General features: G+C 36.4%; 1 protein-coding gene across 1 annotated transcript in view; it reads left to right on the top strand.

Moving 5' to 3' along the window:
• The window catches only part of LOC138328888 (uncharacterized), a 96,715-nt gene that overhangs the window by 40,444 nt on the left and 33,678 nt on the right, over positions 1 to 22,593 (top strand). Inside the window, exons 14-31 of the mRNA XM_069275604.1 lie at positions 804 to 881; positions 1,867 to 2,001; positions 2,748 to 2,897; positions 3,750 to 3,896; positions 4,857 to 4,922; positions 5,260 to 5,403; positions 5,533 to 5,676; positions 6,161 to 6,304; positions 7,006 to 7,146; positions 9,902 to 10,039; positions 10,279 to 10,425; positions 10,713 to 10,781; positions 11,011 to 11,042; positions 11,180 to 11,318; positions 12,741 to 12,959; positions 14,742 to 14,929; positions 17,459 to 17,576; positions 19,083 to 19,294. Of these exons, the coding sequence (XP_069131705.1) occupies positions 804 to 881; positions 1,867 to 2,001; positions 2,748 to 2,897; positions 3,750 to 3,896; positions 4,857 to 4,922; positions 5,260 to 5,403; positions 5,533 to 5,676; positions 6,161 to 6,304; positions 7,006 to 7,146; positions 9,902 to 10,039; positions 10,279 to 10,425; positions 10,713 to 10,781; positions 11,011 to 11,042; positions 11,180 to 11,318; positions 12,741 to 12,959; positions 14,742 to 14,929; positions 17,459 to 17,576; positions 19,083 to 19,294 (2,411 nt within the window). The remainder of the gene's footprint in view (positions 1 to 803; positions 882 to 1,866; positions 2,002 to 2,747; positions 2,898 to 3,749; positions 3,897 to 4,856; positions 4,923 to 5,259; positions 5,404 to 5,532; positions 5,677 to 6,160; positions 6,305 to 7,005; positions 7,147 to 9,901; positions 10,040 to 10,278; positions 10,426 to 10,712; positions 10,782 to 11,010; positions 11,043 to 11,179; positions 11,319 to 12,740; positions 12,960 to 14,741; positions 14,930 to 17,458; positions 17,577 to 19,082; positions 19,295 to 22,593) is intronic.

Raw genomic sequence — 22,593 nt, forward strand, 5'->3', positions numbered from 1 at the left:
TCTCACAAATATCAACAACACTCTCAGAAACATCAACAACAATCTCACAAACATCAACAACACTCTTGCAATTATTGATGGCAATTGTCAATAAAAGATGGGTTGTTAATTGAAATGGAAAACATTATTTATGTATCGTTTATATTTTATATGATACTTTATTTTATTAATGATGTATTGTAGGTGGGTGAGTGACAATGCCCTGACCAGCTATCCTTATTTTATATGATACATTGTTTTATTAATGATGTATTGTAGGTGGGTGAGTGACAATGCCCTGACCAGCTATCCTTATTTTAGACCAGCTATCCTTATTTTATATGATACATTGTTTTATTAATGATGTATTGTAGGTGGGTGAGTGACAATGCCCTGACCAGCTATCCTTATTTTATTTGATACATTATTTTATTAATGATGTATTGTAGGTGGGTGAGTGACAATGCCCTGACCAGCTATCCTTATTTTATATGATACATTGTTTTATTAATGATGTATTGTAGGTGGGTGAGTGACAATGCCCTGACCAGCTATCCTTATTTTATATGATACATTGTTTTATTAATGATGTATTGTAGGTGGGTGAGTGACAATGCCCTGACCAGCTATCCTTATTTTATATGATACATTGTTTTATTAATGATGTATTGTAGGTGGGTGAGTGACAATGCCCTGACCAGCTATCCTTATTTTATATGATACATTGTTTTATTAATGATGTATTGTAGGTGGGTGAGTGACAATGCCCTGACCAGCTATCCTTATTTTATATGATACATTGTTTTATTAATGATGTATTGTAGGTGGGTGAGTGACAATGCCCTGACCAGCTATCCTCACGCTGTCTTGTCAGAACAACAATATGACAAGCTTACCAAAGTGTAAGTATGAGACTTCACAATATTGTTAGCTCACTTATTTTAGAAGTTACCTGGTACCATATTTCAATGATGAGCCAAAACATGTTAAGATGTCGATATAAAGATTGTTATATTTTATTTTGTGCCAGATGGTTTATACAAAGTATAATTGAGCTTATTATTTCTGTATAGTTCTGCTTAATGTATCAGTTTTTAAAACCATGCATAATTCCATAGATGAATTATTCACTGGTATCCTTTTTTGAGGTTTAGAACTATCATATCATTATGTGGATAGAAATATCAGGAACAATGATAATGTAAGCATACCTATATCAGTAATCACCTCTGTATAAAGACCACCTCTGCATAAAGACCATCTCTGTATAAAGACCATCTCTGTATAAAGACTACCTCTGTATAAAGACCACCTTTGTATAAAGACCACCTCTGTATAAAGACCAGTATAAGACTACCTCTGTATAAAGACCACTCTCTTTGTATAAAGACCACCTCTGTATAAAGACCATCTCTGTATAAAGACCATCTCTGTATAAAGACTACCTCTGTATAAAGACCACCTTTGTATAAAGACCACCTCTGTATAAAGACCATCTCTGTATAAAGACTACCTTCTTATAAAGACCACCTCTGTATAAGGACCATCTCTGTATAAAGACTACCTTCTTATAAAGACCACCTCTGTATAAGGACCATCTCTGTATAAAGACTACCTACTTATAAAGACCACCTCTGTTAAAGACCACCTTTGTATAAAGACCACCTCTGTATAAAGGCCATCTACTTATAATGACCACCTATTTAGAAAGACCACATTCTGAGGGTCTTATATGGCCAATTTTAACACAATTTGACCTCACATAGGTGATTACTGATATATGTATATCTACAGTTATAATTTAGCATTTTAATGTCCTGTCTGATTGTCTAATAATTTGTATTTTTTCATTAAAGATTCCTGTTGATTACTATTGTTTTTTTATAGGTTTATTGACAACAACCGAATCACCAACATGACCCTTTATGGTGTTGACGGCTTCTCTCCCACAGCCCTGAATTTACACGAAAAGCGACAGAGGAACTTTGTACTGTGGAGAACCTCTCCAAACATCCGCTATATGTAGGTTCTTTTGATGTGAACCAAAGACATAGTTGTGGTATCCACAAGTAAAAGTTACAAGCTGTCTGACTTTCAGGGTTGTAGAATAAAACTATTCAAAAAGATCACAATTATTGAAACATTCTTGTTAAAATCTTCTGTGAGAAGAATGTGTTTTTGCTTGCAGTGGTTATGTTTATAGTTCATCAGACCATAGGTCAAGGTGCCCTTTGCAATAATATTTCTATTAGTACTTTATGAGAATTTCAAAATTATTTGTTTGTATTGTTACATATATCTGCATGTTTTAATACTGTGATCCATATATTTCCACTCCAATTTGATCCCACTCTTCCTTTCCATGAATTTAATTGTTACATATTATGTTGTTGCTAGATCCTGTTTATCTCTTATCCAATCAATTGGAGAGTTCCTGTCCATGAATTTCATTGATTGCATATGTTTCTATATTCAGGTATCTTCACTCCAATTTGATTCCTGAGTTCCTGTCCATGAATTTCATTGTTGCATATGTTTCTGTATTCCAGGTATCTTCACTCCAATTTGATTCCTGAGTTCCTGTCCATGAATTTCATTGTTGCATATGTTTCTATATTCCAGGTATCTTCACTCCAATTTGATTCCTGAGTTCCTGTCCATGAATTTCATTGTTGCATATGTTTCTATATTCCAGGTATCTTCACTCCAATTTGATTCCTGAGTTCCTGTCCATGAATTTCATTGTTGCATATGTTTCTATATTCCAGGTATCTTCACTCTAATTTAATTCCTGAGTTCCTGTCCACGGATTTCTGTGATCTGACCATCCTGTACTACCTAAATCTGGCTGCCAACCTCCTCACCAATGATAAATTCCCTGACGATGTAATGACCTGTCTGACGTATCTTAACTCTTTGTAAGTATTTATATCTATATTGATAATAAATGTGAAAGATTAAAATATTTTTATCTCACCTGGCACGAAGGGTGGTGAGCTTATGTCATGGCACGGCTTCCATCCTTCGTCCGTCCGTCTGTCAACATTTCCTTTAAAACGCTACTAGTCATAGAATTCTGAATGAATTCTAACCAAATTTGGCCAGAAACTTCCTTGGGGGAAGGGGAACAGAGTGTGTATAAATTTTGGCTCTGACCCCCTAGGGGCAGGGGGAACAGGGACCATTAAGCAAATAGAGGTAAATCCTTTAAAACGCTACTAGTCATAGAATTCTGAATGAATTCTAACCAAATTTGGCCAGAAACTTCCTTGGGGGAAGGGGAACAGAGTGTGTATAAATTTTGGCTCTGACCCCCTAGGGGCAGGGGGAACAGGGACCATTAAGCAAATTTAGCCAGAAACATCCTTGAGGGAAGGGAACAGTGTTTGTATTAATTTTGGCTCTGACCCCCTAGGGGCAGGAGGGGCAGGGCCAAATAGGGGAAATAGAGGTAAATCCTTTTAATTGCTGCTATTTATAAAATTCTGCATTGATTGTAACCAAGTTCGGCCAGAAACTATCTGGAAAAGGGGAACAGTTGTAATATGAATTTTGGCTCTGATCTTCTGTAGCAAAATGAGTGGGGCCTAATAGGGAAATTAGAGGTAAATATTTAAACTCCTTCATAAAGAAACCAGTGAACCTATATTCAGAACATTACTTGGCACTACAAACCATTTGAGTGATACAAGCCCTCTGGGACTCTTGTTTGATGATCAGTTTTAAGTGAGCTTTTCCTGCCATCCATCCAATTTTTTTTTATCTTTCAGGGATTTGAGCAGTAACCAGTTCCAGTACGTTCCACAAACTGTCCGCTCGGCTAACATGACGTCCCTACAAAGTCTACAGCTGGACAGTAACTATCTGACCTTCATAGAAACAGGAACTTTCTCACAACTCCCGGCAATAGTGACTATGTAAGTATTAAGTCGTAATGAATTTCCAGTGATATTTGAAAAGTATTTTAAGTTCAAAACAAAATTTCTGGATGCTAAATAAATATTTATTTCGACCATGTATATATTTTTGTAGCAGGGGTACAAGATAAATCAAACAGACATTATCATCATAAATAATTAAAATGGCAGTTTGTTCCACCTTCGTTTTCACTATCAAAATAAAATTTTGATGCAGGTTTTAAATATCTCATAAAATATTTCTAAGTAAGCTAAAATTAATGCCATAACTTTAGCATGTTTAAACTTAATGAATTAGCACACAACAACTGGTCGTTTTCTCAAAAATGAAGGCGAGACTTATAACTACTTTCAGTATGGAATCTGGAAAGAATATTAAGTACGGTAGAATGAGTTAAATGGATTAGGTAGCGATATTAATGAGATTGATTGGCAATATTAATTGGATTAAGTTGGCAATATTAATTGGATTAAGTTGGCAAAATTAATTGGATTAATTGGCAATATTAATTGGATTAAGTTGGATATAATAAATTAATTGCATATAATTTGGCATAAAGTTGGCAAATTAATTGATTATGTAGTGATATTTATGAGATTGATTGGCAATTTTAATTGGATTAAGTTGGCAATATTAATTGGATTATGTAGCCATATTAATGAGATTAATTGGCAATTTAATTGATTAATATTAATTGGATTTGTAGCCTATTAATAGATTAATTGGCAATATTAATTGGATTTGGCAATATTAATTGGATTATGTTAGTGATATTAATGAGATTGATTGGCAATATTAATTGGATTAAGTTGGCAAAATTAATTGGATTATGTAGCAATATTAATGAGATTGATTGGCAATATTAATTGGATTAAGTTGGCAATATTAATTGGATTATGTTAGCGATATTAATTAGCATATCTTTGCATTATTAATTGGATTATGTTGCTTCGTTGTAGATCCCTCGGCAGTAACAACATAGTAGTTATAGAAAACGATTCTTTCCCTTCCACTATCACTTCCATGTAAGTTAAACTGTAATAGACATAATACCGGTGAACAATAGTTCACTACCGAGTTTCACTGAAGGCTTTTACAACAAAAAAAATAATTGAATAGGTGTTTCTTAGAATTATAATATTTCTTGACAGTAAATAATTTCAAAATTCCAAAATTTTCGTATGCGTAGTAACTTAATTATTAACCGACATATAATGAATCAATAACATATCTGCTATTTTTACTTAACAATCTACCTCTCTGAATATAGATAATTTTCACATATGCAACCATTATGAAGATGCAAAAGTTACTTTAAAATATTTTCAACATGAGTTTATCTAATTAATTAATGTTTTATAGTGGCCTAGGAAGCAACTGTTTTCGATTCACACACAACAATCCCTTTACGAACCTCGCCTCATTGACAACTCTCACACTGTCCGGCAACCAGATCAGTGTCATTCCTGACACAGCATTCACCAACTGTACTGCACTCACAGACCTGTAAGTATTAAGTATTGCCCTCACAGACATATTTAGTATTTTGATTGCCCTTGCTTACTTTTAAATTAAGATGGTTTGTTATACATGTGTTGAACAGCATTACCATATAATCCCATTTTGTTTTCTCAGTCAGCTGGATTCCAACAACATTGGCTGGCTGACAAAGGTGATGTTTTCTGACTGTCCACTGACCTACCGTTTCTCGGCTTCCAATAATGACATTGCTTATATAGAAGATGGGACATTCGCCCACATCAGCAGTCTCACATATCTGTGAGTTTTATTGGAGGGGTATAACCAAAAATAAGTTATTTTCTTCCGTAAAAGTTTTGTTTTTGGCCACAGTCAGCAATGCGTTTGTGGTGACCATGCATACAGCCATGATCTTTCGCTGATAATTAGTTGTGTCTATTTGACCAATGCTAGATCATATTGCTCCATTCTTTGGAGAACAAATAAAACTTTTTCAGCCCACTATTAGCACATGTCAATTTATGATTATGCATAGATTTATATTGATTAAATCTATATAGGATGGCCAGAGTAATGGTAATATAAATTAGACATATACATAAAAGTTTATAAAGAAAACTAATAAATGCACTCGAGCTCAATGTTCAATGTTTTATTTCTCTGAAAAATACGATGTTTAAGAATAAAAAATCAGACAATATCACAACCAATACCTTCATGCCATAGGAGATCACAGACTATACAAAATTACAAAATATAGAGAACGGAAATTGGTATGTTTTAGGAACCTTCAGGACAACAAGCTCACCCGATATCCAAAAGGTGGTGACTTTTCAAACTTAAATGTGAATTATCTGAATCTGGGCAATAACAGATTCACAGAGGTTCCTGCCGGTGTATTCAGTGGCACAGTTGTTGGAAATAACTTGTGAGTAAATGTTTTTAAATTACTGTAAACTAAATGTTTTTACATGCAATTTACTAATTTCAAAATCCAAGCGTATTTACACCTTTTATACTTATCTAGGAATTTCCATTGCCAGTATTTTTATATCTGCGAATGTTTATATATTATAATCTTTGCGAACTTGTTTTGAAATGGAAATTGTGAAATTTATTAGCCATGAAGTTGGTTTACATTTTACTGTTATGATTTTATAGGTTAGATAAATATGTATCAGCTAAAGGCTGCTTAATTATTTTAATGCTATATTTGTTAAAACATTCTGTTTATGCCCACTCCATGACATTTGGAGCATACAATATTACCCATATACATCCCTATCGCATCACGTCCGGCCTCTGTCTCGTCCCCCTAATCTTATCTATATAAATTCAGAATTATATGTCAATTAATTGACCTTCATACATACTATACATTGTAATGTTTAATAAAAAGATAAACACTACAGTAAAATACATTTATAACAAATTGTTTATGCTTTCAACAAATTCATGGTTCAAACATTGTAATTTTCATTCCTGTCATTATATTCCTAGAAGATGCCTGTAACATATGTGTAATACAAATTATGATTATAACGAAATGATTTCGTTTTTGTTGGTCCCTAGAGGTTTGTTATAACCTAGTTTTACTGTATAATAATATGATATCTTTCTTATGTATAGGTACCTGAGTAATTCCGAGATATCAGTCATCGAAACAGGAGCCTTCCAATCCGTGACAGTAGCTGGAATATTGAGTCTGACTGGAAATCCTCTGAAGACAATTCAGGAGAAGGCTTTCCATACAGTTAGCTGTCAACACCTGTAAGTTTGTATATCTACAATATATTTAGTTTTGAAGAAGAAAAAAAAAATGGATAATTAAAAAGCTGATTTTATGATTGATTTACCAGACAGCCGGTTACTTTCTCAGGGATTATTTGTTCACGATTTCACTGGGTATTGCTGAGATTGTGAAAAATTTATTTGTGAAATTGTGAGAATATATGAACTATATACATATATAAATATAACAAGAGGCCCAAAGGGCCCAGTTAACGGTCATCTGACTACCTTGGCAATAGTAAAATTAATAATATAAGGTGTCACTTTGTCAGGACCATGTCAGGATCATTTTCAATTTCTTTGAACAAATTTTATTTCAAACAAGAGGACCATGCAAGGGCCTTAACATATAGGAAATTAATTAGATATAGTGTCATGTTAGCCATCTTCGATTTGGGATCAACCAGAGATGTAACAATACTTTGTCGGGACCATGTCAGGATCATTTCATGCAGGTTTTAGCATGAACTTGAGAAGAAGTTTAAAATGTGTTTTCAAGATGGCGGCTGTGGCAGCCATCTTGGACTTCGGAATCGACCCGAAAAATAACAACACTTTGTCTGGACCATGTCAGGTTCATTTCATGCAAGTTTCAGCCAAATCGCACCGGTAGAACTTGAGAAGAAGTTCAAAATGTGCTTTCAAGATGGCGGCTGTGGTGGCCATCTTGGATTTTGGGATCGACTCAAAAAATAACAACACTTTGTCGGGACCATGTCAGGATCATTTCGTGCAAGTTTCAGCCAAATTGCACTGGTAGAACTTGAGAGAAGTTCAAAATGTGTTTTCAAGATGGCGGCTGTGGCGGCCATCTTGGATTTCGGATGACCCAAAAAATAACAACACTTTGTGGGACCAATGTCAGGATCATTTCATGCAAGTTTCAGCCAAATTGCACTGGTAGAACTTGAGAAGAAGTTCAAAATGTGTTTTCAAAATGGCAGCTGTGGCGGCCATCTTGGATTTCAGATCAAACCGAAAAATAAGAACACTTTGTCGGGACCATGTCTGGATCATTTCATGTAAGTTTCAGCTAAATCACACTGGTAGAACTTGAGAAGAAGTTCAAAATGTGAAAAGTTAGCGCACGGCGGATGATGACGGACGAAACATGACGACTATAGGTCATCCTGACCCTTCAGGTCAGATGACCTAAAAAAGGAAAAAACTCCAGACTTCATTTGTATGCCTTTCTGCCTTCACAGGAGTCTTCAGGCAAATGATTGTTTATTTGGCGTTGCTATAATGTACAGGTCGATTAAATTACCATATATGGAACAGACAAAATTCCTGTGCAAGTTATTCCCCTTGTAGACATGCACGAGATTTGTACGCAAATTTGTCAATTGAAACCTTGATTTTGTGAATGGAATTCATATATACGCATAGCTATGTAGTATTTTCAGAACCACTGTCTTTGAAGTTCCCCTACTACAATTTTGATGATATACATGTAACAGTAAAATCCGGATCCGTAAAGTGTCATAGATAAATTTTAATGTATATTTAATGAACATTTTTTTTAACCAATTTCATATCTTGTAAGTATATATGTTATGTACATGTAGAGATAATGATAACCAGAAGTGAATTTTGTTTTATTAGTAATATAGTTTAAAAAAAAAAGATCTTTCTAAAATCGTACTGAAACCATCTGAAAATATAGTGTAACTTTTGTAACGTATGATCAAAGTTTTTCTCGTGTATTATTTATTAGTGAATCTAAAAACCCTTAAGCACATACTACAAAGGTACATCTGCCTCGCTAATATATGTTTCTGATTATTACAAACTCCGAATTCAAATCGTCATATTTCTGGAAAACGATATGCGGTGAGTATGTAAAAATGAAACAAAATACCATAAAAGTAAACTAATAGCAAATCCAAAACAATTTGTGACAAATAATTTTGTTAATGTATTTTTGTATATTACTTCAACATTTGCTTTATGGAGTTTGTTTATAGTTAAAATGAAAGGTCTGATAACGTACTGATTGTTTGGTTTGCATTAACTGTAATATAAAACAGCAGATTTAAATCATTATTGTTAAAAATCGCCGAATTTCCCGAAATCGGCGTGCGGTGAAAATGTTTATATTTTATTAATCCACACGATGGATTTCATTTAAAAATTAAATCATCAAAATTTTGGTTCGCAGGGGAAATTAAAGACAGTGCTCCCCGAAAATACTACGCGTTGCTATGCGTAGTAAACGAATCCCATTCATAAATCACACTTTCAATTGATCAATATCCGTATAAATCACGTGCATGACTACAAGGGGAATAACTCTCACAGGAATTTTAACTGTTCCATATATGGTAATTCAATCGACCTGATATATGACGTCATCAATATTCATGACGTCATAAGTTAAAACAACAGCTATGACATCATAAAACAAAGTCGGGAAATGACACAATGTACAAATTGTATAAATATGTATTCTTCTAAGTAAATTGCGAAACTTTAAAATTGCTGAAATCATATTTTGCTTTTACTCAAACTAATCAACAAAAACAACCAGAGATATATATATATGTTTTGTCTTTGTTTGCTGTGTTTAGTGTCAAAGTTTAGGAGCTTAACTAAGAGTGAACTCCATTGGAATAAAATATTCATGAAGCTGGAGTATTGAAACAAATTATTATCCAGTACAAATTGTTTTTTGATATCATTGATTTTAATAGTTGAAGTTTGTTACCACTATTTTCTTATCTCTATGTTACAGATATTTAGATAGCATGCAGATCACACACATCCCGACAGGAGCCTTCCAGTTTGTGAGTGTGACAAACATGTATCTCCATAACAATGCCATCTCGTACATCGACATTGCAGCCTTCGATGGCGTCACTGTCAGAGACATGTAATTATAGTTATGCATATTTGGGATTTTGACCATGGCGAATACATAGTTTTGTTAACAAAGTAATAGAATCACAATGTTTCATGAATATGTCAAACATTTACCTGGTACTTTATTTCTAAATTTGATTTAAAATGTATGTGAATTTGTGGGCCAAAAAAAGACCAAAACCATCATAAGTCCTTTATCAATAACGTTTAAAAGATTGCTGTAATTTCCATTCTATTGCATGTTTTAAGCACCCTGAGTGGCAACCAGATAACGACTCTCCGAGGGAATATTTTTGCTAACAGCTCCACGATTTCAGGAATTCTTGATTTCCGTGGTAACTCTCTTACGTCTCTTCCCAAGACGGCATTTGACGGACTTACATCGGTCAATACAGTGTAGGTTGAATATGTTTATTCTTGAATTAATGCTTGTGAAGTTGAATATGTTTATTGTCTTGAATTAATGCTTGTGAAGTGAATTCCAGTTTATATCTATCTTAGAAAGGATTGTACTTGTTTTAATCTTTAGCTATTAATGCTTTACAGTATGTTGCTACTTATGGTACATACTTGTTAAACGATTGTTTTACAGTTACAATGGTTAACAACTTCTTTGCCTTGATGAAATATGAGAAAATGGTGAATGAAAAGTTTTGATTTTTTCGTTTCATTTCTTTTGTCAGGAAATTGGATGAAAATCAGATAACAGAATATCCAGTAGATGCCTTGTCTAACAAGAATATACGGACACTGTAAGTTTTACATAATTCAGCAAATACCAGATTGTCTAACAAGAATATGGACAGATCTGTCTGTCTGACTGTCATTCTTTCTATTCTCCAATGTGATAGCTGGACATTGCTATACATATATGGGTTTTAAAAGATGACAAATACATTAGTTATAGCTTTTTGGGTTAATCAGTTCTGTTCAAACTTACTAAACTTACTTGGGCTGTAATCAATTGCTGTATTTTTGTAGATGGAAACCATCAAATGATTATATATCATTAGGTGGACAATTTGACTTCATTTACATATTGACCTTTTGTATTGGTTACTATGGATTATATTAAAGGATATATAACAACCTTCTCTTGAACTTGCCTTCCTTGATTATATCTTTGTAACATTAGGGATATATTTGATAGGGATAGACAACCTTATCCCTGATCTGCCCCTGGTGGCCTTCCTTAACCAAGCTTCGTTGACCTCTCTGGACCTGAGTAATAACCTCATCACCAATATCATCGCTGGTCTGTTGGATCCTCTTGTCGCCTTGGAAACTCTGTAAGTAACTCATTTGTATTCTATTGAAGCTTTATTCATTCTGAAACCGGGTGGTGTATGGGTTAGAAAGATGACCCAACTTGGCAAGTTCCGGACTAGTGTTTATTTATGACAGGAAAATATACCCTGCAACGACACAAACACAAACATTACTAACGTTACAATAACATTTCATCAGGCGATACATTACACATACAAGACAAACTAAAATACATACAATTAAGACAAACTAAAATACATACAATTAACGGGAATAAGTTACAAACTAAAAGTTTCTGATCTATAGGGATAGACGATGCGCTATACCACTATAATTTACTAAAGCTTATGATATACATAATAATATACATCCCTTTAGACAAAATGTCTAAAGCAAGTACATCGTATCGAAATGGACACACAAAATCAGCAAATATATTAATAACATAATGATCACCTCTGTGTGGCAGAAGGCATTCAAGAAAGTGACCCAGCCACAACGCTAACTAGTGTTGGACTAATGCGTTCACAACACCTGGAATAGTAAATGAATAAAAATACAAACAGAACGGCCGGTATAATGGCGACCACTCAGGTAACCCACGTACTTACACATTAACATTATTTTTATCAAAAATCTTAAACATAATAATAATTATACTGATTGTAAAAACAACACGCTGAGGAGATACAAGACATAAGAGAAGTGGGGAAAATGTTAGATATAAGCAGGTTAATACAAATAGATTAGACATACCTCTCTCTCTGACCACCATTCCAAACGTCTCGTCATTGTCTGGTCAGTCAAGCTGTCAGAAAGCGCACCAAATATACATTACTAATAAAAAATTGGCTACACATAACTAATAAAATATTGGCTACACATGACGTCACATGCGCAGATATTCATAACGCATATACCATACAGATATATGTTGAATTTAATAAAATACAATTCCATTCACCTTTTTGTTAGCTCACTTTGTCCAAAGGGCCAGGGTGAGCTTATGCGATACTGTGGCGTATAACATCCGTCATTCATCTACCAGTCAACAATCAACTTCTAATTCATAACCTCTGGTTGGTATTTAACAAAATGTGACGGTAGCATCCTTATGGGGTGATGACTCAAAACTGTACAACTTGTTGGGCTGACCCCCTTTTTGGCCTTAGGGGTGGGGCCAAAAGGAGCCAATTTGGCTATTTTAAACTTAGCATGGGATAGCACTCATATTTCAATGATAGTGTTCTTAAGGAGTGGGGATTCAAAATAATTAGTTTTATTAAAAATATGCACATATTGGTAGTTTCATTGGTGGCTTGACTCATTCTTAGATATCCACCATTATTGTTTGTTTTAATACTGGAAGTTTGACCTCAACTTTGACTTCAATTTTTCTTTGCCTGTGTTTCAAAAACATCATGAACTATGAATTGTTCCAGCTCCCTGAGAAACAACAGCATTGGATATGTCCAGCCCAACTCCTTTGCCTCACTACGTTCACTTAAGACGCTGGACATGGCCAAGAACCAGATGTATTTCTTCCCTAGTTTGCCAAACATGACCGAGCTGACCTCCATTGACCTCTCCAACAACCAACTGGCATCCTTTGAGATAGCTACATTTGATGAATTTCAAGGCAGCACCAAATTCAAAACATTGTAAGTGCTGTTCTTGGAGATTTTGAGGCTGATCGGAAAAACAAGATGGCCGCCAGGCAGCCATCTTGGATTTTGATAGTTAAGGTTTTATATCCCTATTTCTCAAAAAGTGCTGAAGGGATCTTTCTCAAATTTAATATGTAGGTTCCCCTAGGGCCCTTGTTGTGCATATTGCATTTTTGGACCAATCGATTGAACAAGATAGCCGCCAGGCCGCCATCTTGGATTTTGATAGTTAAAGTTTGTTATGGCTATTTCTCAGATAGTAATGAAGGGATCTGTCTCAAATTTCATATGTAGGTTCCCCTAGGGACGTAGGTTGTGCATATTGCATTTTGGGACCGATCGGTTAACAAGATGGCCGCCAGGCAGCCATCTTGGATTTTGTTATTCAAAGTTTGTTATCGCTATTTCTCAGAAAAGTACTGAAGGAAATCTGTCTCAAAATTCATATGTAGGTTCCCCTAGGGCGCTAGTTGTGCATATTGTGATTTGGGACCAATCGGTCAACAAGATTGCTGCCAGGCAGCCATCTTGGATTTTTCTATTCAAAGTTTGTTATCGCTATTTCTCAGAAAGTATTGAATGAATCTTTCTCAAATTTCACATGTAGGTTCCCCTAGGGCCCTAGTTGTGCATATTGTGATTTGGGACTGATTGATCAACAAGATGGGCCGCCAAGGAGTCATCTTGGATTTTGATAGTTGAAGTTTGTTACCGCTATTTCTCAAAAAGTACTGAAGTGATCTGTCTCAAATTTTATATGTACTGTAGTATGTTTGAAAAGGTTTAAAAAGTAGAGAAAAGATCCATCTTTCCTTTGTCAGTTATATAGATCATTCTTTGGTGGGCGCCAAGATCCCTCTGGGATCTCTTGTATACTGGAAGTTTGACCTCAACTTTGACTTCAATTTTTCTTTGCCTGTGTTTCAAAAACATCATGAACTATGAATTGTTCCAGCTCCCTGAGAAACAACAGCATTGGATATGTCCAGCCCAACTCCTTTGCCTCACTACGTTCACTTAAGACGCTGGACATGGCCAAGAACCAGATGTATTTCTTCCCTAGTTTGCCAAACATGACCGAGCTGACCTCCATTGACCTCTCCAACAACCAACTGGCATCCTTTGAGATAGCTACATTTGATGAATTTCAAGGCAGCACCAAATTCAAAACATTGTAAGTGCTGTTCTTGGTTTTTTTAACAATATTATTTTGATATTCTTTTGTTGAGTTGGCATTGATTTTAACATTGTTAAAGTCATATAATTACTGATTTTGACTTTAAATTAATTTATGAACCCACCATCATCAAATGAGGGTTAACTTATTCAAACAGTTTGTGGTCTATGGTCGATCATTTATCTGTGATCCCATCAATTAAGAACTCCGTTTCTCAGTATTGCATTATCATTTTTTGAGATCGATTGAAAATGAAAAGTTAATGCATTTATGACTATTTCGATTTTGGCAAGTGTTTTAATGCTCTATAGGCTTTATGTGTAAATTTTCCATGGACATGAAAAGGTCATCTTTCATGTAACAGTTATGGCATATGGACACAAAGATCTCAATAGGATATCTCTTGTCTTGACATATTACCACAAGCCCTCCACCTCTAGGTCGCGAGTTGGAATCCCATGTGGGGCAGTTGCCAGGTACTTGTGCTGGTATTTCTCCGGCTACTCTGGCTTTCCTCCACCAACAAACCAGAATGACGCATCCTTACATGACCCTGTTAATAGGACGTTTGACTAATAGAAATCTTTCTTTATGATCAGGATGCTGAGTGGTAATGATGCCATTGGATGTGACTGTTATATATACGAGACACTGGAGAAGGTACAGGAAACGATATCAGGGGGTACCTGTGGCTCCCCCTCACAGACGTCTGGTCTCACGTTTGACTACATCAGAAAAACGAATGCTTCCTACTTCCTGAACGCTGACAAAAACAACTTTCTCTGCTGTAAGTGCATATTGATAATGTTTTCTAATGTTGACAAAAATAATTTAATGATATATAAGATTAATTTTATTGTTTTTGGTAAATATGGAACAATATGGCTATATGTCTATGCAATACTATTATTAAAGAATAATGATGTTCTTTGTTATTGTTTATAGTCAATATCATGGGGTTGATATATTTGTGACTTGGAACAGTTATTGAAGTCTTGAAAATTTTATTCTCTGTGAAAATTAACATTAAGATTTAAATCATTTTTACTTGCATCTCCATCTCACTAAAATTCATTAGTGAAAGTTTTTTCTTCTCAAATTAAATCGGATTGCTAAATTGTGTACCCCTGAAAATGATATGTTGTGTTGTACAGATGTACAGAGAAACACTCCTAGCAACCATCTTGTTATAAAAACAACATGTGTATTAAGACCACATTCCTATGGTCCAAATGACCCTTTATAACACAATTTGACCTGTGTATAAAGACCACATGACTATAGAGACCACCTTTCCCTGGTCCCTTGAGTGGACCACCTTTCCCTGGCCCCTTTAAAGGTCTATAGAGACCACCTTTCCCTTGTCCCTTTAGAGGTCTATAGAGACCACCTTTCTTTGGTCCCTTTAGTGGTCTATAGAGACCACCTTTCCCTGGTCCCTTTAGTGGTCTATAGAGACCACCTTTCTCTGGTCCCTTTAGTGGTCTATAGAGACCACCTTTCTCTGGTCCCTTTAGTGGTCTATAGAGACCACCTTTCTCTGGTCCCTTTAGTGGTCTATAGAGACCACCTTTCTCTGGTCCCTTTAGTGGTCTATAGAGACCACCTTTCTCTGGTCCCTTTAGTGGTCTATAGAGACCACCTTTCTCTGGTCCCTTTAGTGGTCTATAGAGACCATCTTTCTCTGGTCCCTTTAGAGGTCTATACAGACCACCTTTCTCCTTTCTCTGGTCCCTTTAGTGGTCTATAGAGACCACCTTTCTCTGGTCCCTTTAGAGGTCTATAGAGACCACCTTTCTCCTTTCTCTGGTCCCTTTAGTGGTCTATAGAGACCACCTTTCTCTGGTCCCTTTAGTGGTCTATAGAGACCACCTTTCCCTGGTCCCTTTAGTGGTCTATAGAGACCACCTTTCCCTGGTCCCTTTAGTGGTCTATAGAGACCACCTTTCCCTGGTCCCTTTAGTGGTCTATAGAGACCACCTTTCTCTGGTCCCTTTAGTGGTCTATAGAGACCACCTTTCTCTGGTCCCTTTAGTGGTCTATAGAGACCACCTTTCTCTGGTCCCTTTAGTGGTCTATAGAGACCACCTTTCCCTGGTCCCTTTAGTGGTCTATAGAGACCACCTTTCCCTGGTCCCTTTAGTGGTCTATAGAGACCACCTTTCCCTGGTCCCTTTAGTGGTCTATAGAGACCACCTTTCCCTGGTCCCTTTAGTGGTCTATATAGAGACCACCTTTCCCTGGTCCCTTTAGTGGTCTATAGAGACCACCTTTCCTCTGGTCCCTTTTAATGTCTATAGAGACCACCTTTCCTGGTCCCTTTAATGGTCTATAGAGACCACCTTTCCTGGTCCCTTTAGTGGTCTATAGAGACCACCTTTCCCTGGTCCCTTTAGTGGTCTATAGAGACCCCTGGTCCCTTTATGGTCTATAGAGACCACCTTTCCCTGGTCCCTTTAGTGGTCTATAGAGACCACCTTCCCTGTCCCTTTTTCTATAGAGACCACCTTTCCCTGGTCCCTTTAGTAGTCTATAGAGACCACCTTTCCCTGGTCCCTTTAATGGTCTATAGAGACCACCTTTCCCTGGTCCCTTTTTGTCTAAGGTCCTATAGAGACACCTTTCCTGGTCCCTTTATGTCTATAGAGACCACCTTTCCTGGTCCCTTTAATAGTCTATAGAGACCACCTTTCCCTGGTCCCTTTAATGTCTATAGAGACCACCTTTCCCTGGTCCCTTTAGTGGTCTATAGAGACCACCTTTCCCTGGTCCCTTTAGTGGTCTATAGAGACCACCTTTCCCTGGTCCCTTTAATGGTCTATAGAGACCACCTTTCCCTGGTCCCTTTAGTGGTCTATAGAGACCACCTTTCCCTGGTCCCTTTAGTAGTCTTATAGAGACCACCTTTCCCTGGTCCCTTTAATGGTCTATAGAGACAGCTTTCATAGTCCTTTAGTGGTCTATAGAGACCACCTTTCCCTGGTCCCTTTAGTGGTCTATAGTCCCTTTAGACCACCTTTCCCTGGTCCCTTTAGTAGTCTATAGAGACCACCTTTCCTGGTCCCTTTAGTAGGTCTATAGAGACCACCTTTCCCTGGTCCCTTTAATGGTCTATAGAGACTCCCTTTCATTGGTCCCTTTAGTGGTCTATAGAGACCACCTTTCCCTGGTCCCTTTAGTGGTCTTTTTAGACTGGGTTGACTGTAATTGAATCATGTAATCAAAAGATACCAAGACAGAGAAAAGAATTGTTTATACCAGGTGTCTATTATTGTTAGGGTAAAAATTAGTAACTATACTCTTTCATTTCCTACAGCACCTGTGAATGTAGCAGCTTCAGCCGTGACCTCTAGTGATGTCACGGTAACCTGGACACGCCCTAATAGTACTGTGGCTTCTGGTACCACGGCAACCAATACAGAAGCTTCTGCCTGGTGAGTTCTTCATTGGGATATTAGTTAAATGAATAAATATTTATATCTATCATCAAGTATCATGTGATTATAAAAGAGAGGAATTGCAACGGATTCATAAGCCACCCATAGCAAAAGATACAGTTGCTAGGTTGTTTCTTGCAACAATATATGTTAAAAGAAAATGTTTTATAAAGATGTTATTTGTTAAGGAGTAATTGGTGTCTCTTGAATTCATTTCAAAATTTAAGTTATGAGTTATCTTCATTGAAATAATTTTCTGAGGCATACCATGTTCTGAGACATCTATACATCGGGATACATGTTACATGTACAGGGCCTTACAGTGTTTCTACTGGTAGACTTCTTGGTTGTCAGCATTAAGAGTAACCTCCCTTTCTATTACGGTTTTGTGTCATTAGAATGCTGTTGGCGTCACATAAACTATATCTCCTTCAAATCTATTATAGAGGGCATTCATTTATGTACAGGGCCTTACAGTGTTTGACCACTGCATTATTATTGGAGTATTTTATAGCTAGCTCACTTAAATGTTTCTTTACTGTCCCCACAAGCAGTATCCGATAACATGACAGGTACAGGGGCCTATACAAGCTAGAGTTGCCTACCTTCCATTACATTTTTTTAATGACTACAGGCAGTATCAGGTAACTTGTACAGGGTCTGGTACAGGGACCTAGTGTTCTGACTACAGGCAGTATCAGGCTAGGGTATAGTGTCTGGTACAGGGACCTAGAGTTGTCTCCCTTTAGTTGTATTTGTTTATGTCTACAGCCAGTATCAGGTAACCTGTACAGCGTCTGGTACATGGACCTAGAGTTGTCTCCCTTTATTTGTATTTGTTTATGTCTACAGGCAGTATCAGGTAACCTGTACAGTGTCTGGTACAGGGACCTAGAGTTGTCTCCCTTTAATTGTATTTGTTTATGTCTACAGGCAGTATCAGGTAACCTGTACAGTGTCTGGTACAGGGACCTAAAGTTGTCTCCCTTTAATTGTATTTGTTTATGTCTACAGGCAGTATCAGGTAACCTGTACAGTGTCTGGTACAGGGTCCTAGAGTTGTCTCCCTTTAATTGTATTTGTTTATGTCTACAGCCAGTATCAGGTAACCTGTACAGTGTCTGGTACAGGGACCTAGAGTTGTCTCCCTTTAGTTGTATTTGTTTATGTCTACAGGCAGTATCAGGTAACCTGTACAGTGTCTGGTACAGGGACCTAGAGTTGTCTCCCTTTATTTGTATTTTGTTTATGTCTACAGGCAGTATCAGGTAACCTGTACAGTGTCTGGTACAGGGACCTAGAGTTGTCTCCCTTTATTTGTATTTTGTTTATGTCTACAGGCAGTATCAGGTAACCTGTACAGCGTCTGGTACAGGGACATAGAGTTGTTTCCCTTTATTTGTATTTTGTTTATGTCTTCAGGCAGTAACAGGTAACCTGTACAGTGTCTGGTACAGGGACCTAGAGTTGTCTCCCTTTAGTTGTATTTGTTTATGTCTACAGGCAGTATCAGGTAACATGTACAGCGTCTGGTACAGGGACGACTCATACTCAGCTGGTTACAGCCGTGTTCACACACACCTTCACTTCCGCCGACGGCATCCAAGGCAACACCGAGTATGTTTGTGTGGTGTCACTGGTCATTGGAGGAGGGGGGAATTCATCAACCAGTGCACCTAGTCAGCCAGGCGTCGCTACAACACAGATGAACTCAGGTATTCCTTAGATAGTAAACACTCTTTTTTAGTTGTTGGTCAGCATTTAAAACATAAAAATAAATAGAAGGTACCTTTTATTGCAGTTACAGTAATAATAATTAAAATCCTAAGTGTCGGTAATCTGTACACAGGCAAAAGTGCCACCCATGAAATACATATGTGAAATGGATGATTTTCATGCAAAAATTCATGCGTGTTTGAGCTATAAAGAGCACACCCCTATATCATGCGTAAATTTCACATTCGTAAATCATGTGTATCCACATATGAGAATCATGCAAGAAACACATGTGCCTCATACGTAAATTTCAACATGCGTAAACCATGGGTAGCCACATATATAAATCATGCATATCACATGCGTAGCACGCATGTAAATTATATCATATGTAAATCAGCTGTAAAGTGCCATGCATGTTTTTCACATGTATTGTATATTATATTTATATTTGCTTGTCACAACTACTATATAGAGTAACCGAAGCAAATGAATTAAGTGGTATTGAATCCTGTGTATCCATATATATGAATGGAGATGCATATCATGTAAATTATGTCATAGGTAAATCTATTCTCTTGCATTTTACATTTGTATTTAATTATGTAACTGCAAAATACAAACAAGAGCACATTTGATAAATTTCTACATTATGTGTCCCCATGTTTAGACATTCTATCATGATCATTAGAAAAAGTCTCTAATTGTTCTAGAACTTCTTTAGAAAGGTACTATATATAACTAGTACGCATTCTATGTCAAATGTCATATCTCACATTATGTTATGCTAATTTATAACTCAACAATACAATCCTTTGTCAAATCTTAAATCATATGAAAATGTAATAAATAAAGGAACAGATAAAAACTCATCAGTTAAGATGATTTATTTCAATTTGATTACCCACAAACAATCAAAAGATGCACTGTAAAACCAAATTAATTCTCTTTGAATCCAATATATAATATATAACATATACAACATTTTATATGTAATTAAATTGTCAGTCTTTAAGTGTGACACATTAAGCTTTCAACTATCTATGCCTTTTGCCTTATTATTTCAACACTAGATTCACTACTGAATATCAAAATCCACTTCCTGTCTTCCAGTTGATATAAAAGTTCAGTCTTTTGTTGTGGGATAAAAGCACTTTTTCCAACAAGGCTTGTAATCTTTAAAAGTTGGTTTCATTGAAAATTGCCTTTTCAAATAAAACTGTTTTCATGTCAATGCCAGTTCAAGTTCCCATGATCAAGTTGTTAGATGCTGATCATATCCATTGATGATATCTGAACCATTTACATTTTACCTATTATTGATCAATGAATGCTGTAACTTACATAACATAGCTTCACAATTTTGCAGTTTTTCATCTTCTCCAGTTGCTTGCCTCTATCCATGTTTCTTTCCAATAGCTGTAAAAACCAAAATGAGAAAATATTACAAATAGTATTATACAATAATTTATAAAATTTCATGGATGAACAAATAATTAACACAAAGGCATAATGAGCACATGTACATGCACAACTAGAAAACTGGAAAGTCAGGAAGGGCCCTGATAAATGACTGACCCACAATAAGGATATATCTGCAGACACCAACTTAACCAGGGCCCCTTGATATATGCCATATGTTTATAAGTTAGGCCTAAAAAATGATTGTTTATTTGCCTAAACCTGACCGACCCACTTGAAAACCACTGACTCAAACTATTCATGTAAGTATCAATTTCATATTATTGAAATATTTTTAACCCGTTGTCATGGATGTCAGTCAGATCTTTGTTTTTTTTGTTGGTATGCTTATATTGTTACAATGAACTTATCCTCGTAAAAGTGTAGAACCTAAAATGTAGCTGTGTACATGCATGCAGTGCTATCGCTTTAGTTAAGTAAAATGTAGCTGTGTACATGCAGAGCTATCGCTTTAGTGAAGTAAATTTTCACATAAAGTTTTGTCTGCTCTTGAATGTTTGTGTATAATCTGTTTATCAAGAGTGTTGTGAAACAGTACATAAAAAACATAACTAATAAACTTTTAATGAATTAGGGGCTATACTCACTCCGCAAAATCTAACAAGAAATCTAATACTATAAAAAGCTAAAACAAGTAATTTGAAAGTAATTTTGTGATAATACTTGGTGATTTAAGTGTATACTAAAAATACTTGAGGTTAACAACAGGAAAATGTACTCTAAAGCGAATCAAGAGTGAAGAAAGATAGAAAGACTCTCGAGCGAATCAGAGAGTTAAGTCTTAAGCAATTTAAAAGGAAAGAAAACTCTTAAGCTATTTAAGAGCCTCCTGAGCGATTCAAGAGAAGCGAGCGATTCAAGAGAGTAAGAATAAAACAACTCTAAGACTTAAGAGTCTCTTCAATGCAGGGGAAATAGTTTCAACTAGTGGCATCATGGATTCAGAAGGAAAAACTGACTCGTGTACGATGAGAGAGCTAGAGTCTCGCTTTAAATGCTAGAGGGTTTGTCTGAAAAAGGACGGTACGCCGTATCTAAGGTGAATTCTTGAGAAGCTGACGTAGCAGGTAGACGATTCTTGAGAACTTGATCTGGTACACTTGTACTAGTAGGAACTTGGAATTCGCTTCCTGCCGCAGCAGGAATGTTACTCACATTACAACTGTTCCTCACAGAATTATCACTCAGAGAGTAGGCGTGATTGGCGATTGTTCTGTATTGAATGAAGAGAAACGCTGCTCCAGACGGAGGTAACTGTCTTGTAAGGTGGCAACACTATCAGCCAATTTAGTTACAAGGTCTGTGAGACAGACGACTTGAGCTATGGGAGTCATGGGCGCAGCTATTTTCTACCGATGCATCCCTGGGTCGCGCACTGCTACTGCTTTGCACAGGACCCCTAACTCTCGCGTCTTTAAGTTTCCCAATTTAGTACACTTCTCACCAATTCGGGGTTGTAAGGCAACTGTCTCGTTCCAGTCTACGTTTAGGTCCCGTAGAGGTAAGTAGGCCTTTGTAGCCTGAGCGTCCCTAAACACAGTACGTAGGAATGCAAACGATGGCCGAACAGCACTTATGAAGTCCTACATTAGTTGTACGTTCCACATGGTTAACGATATATACCATACGTACGTTCAGTATGAGTCACAATAAAGTTGATGAGAGGAAGGATGTGAATTTAAAAGATACCGATGATTTAGAACGAATCGCACAAATCTGTAGGTCATACAGTACGGCTGCATTGAAGCCCGCCAACTTTGATATCAATATGTTGTACGCAAGTCCTCAGAACGTTACACACTGTCTGTTTGCAATG

Source organism: Argopecten irradians, chromosome 8, assembly GCF_041381155.1.
Source record: "Argopecten irradians isolate NY chromosome 8, Ai_NY, whole genome shotgun sequence".
Classification (NCBI taxonomy): Eukaryota; Metazoa; Mollusca; class Bivalvia; order Pectinida; family Pectinidae; genus Argopecten; species Argopecten irradians.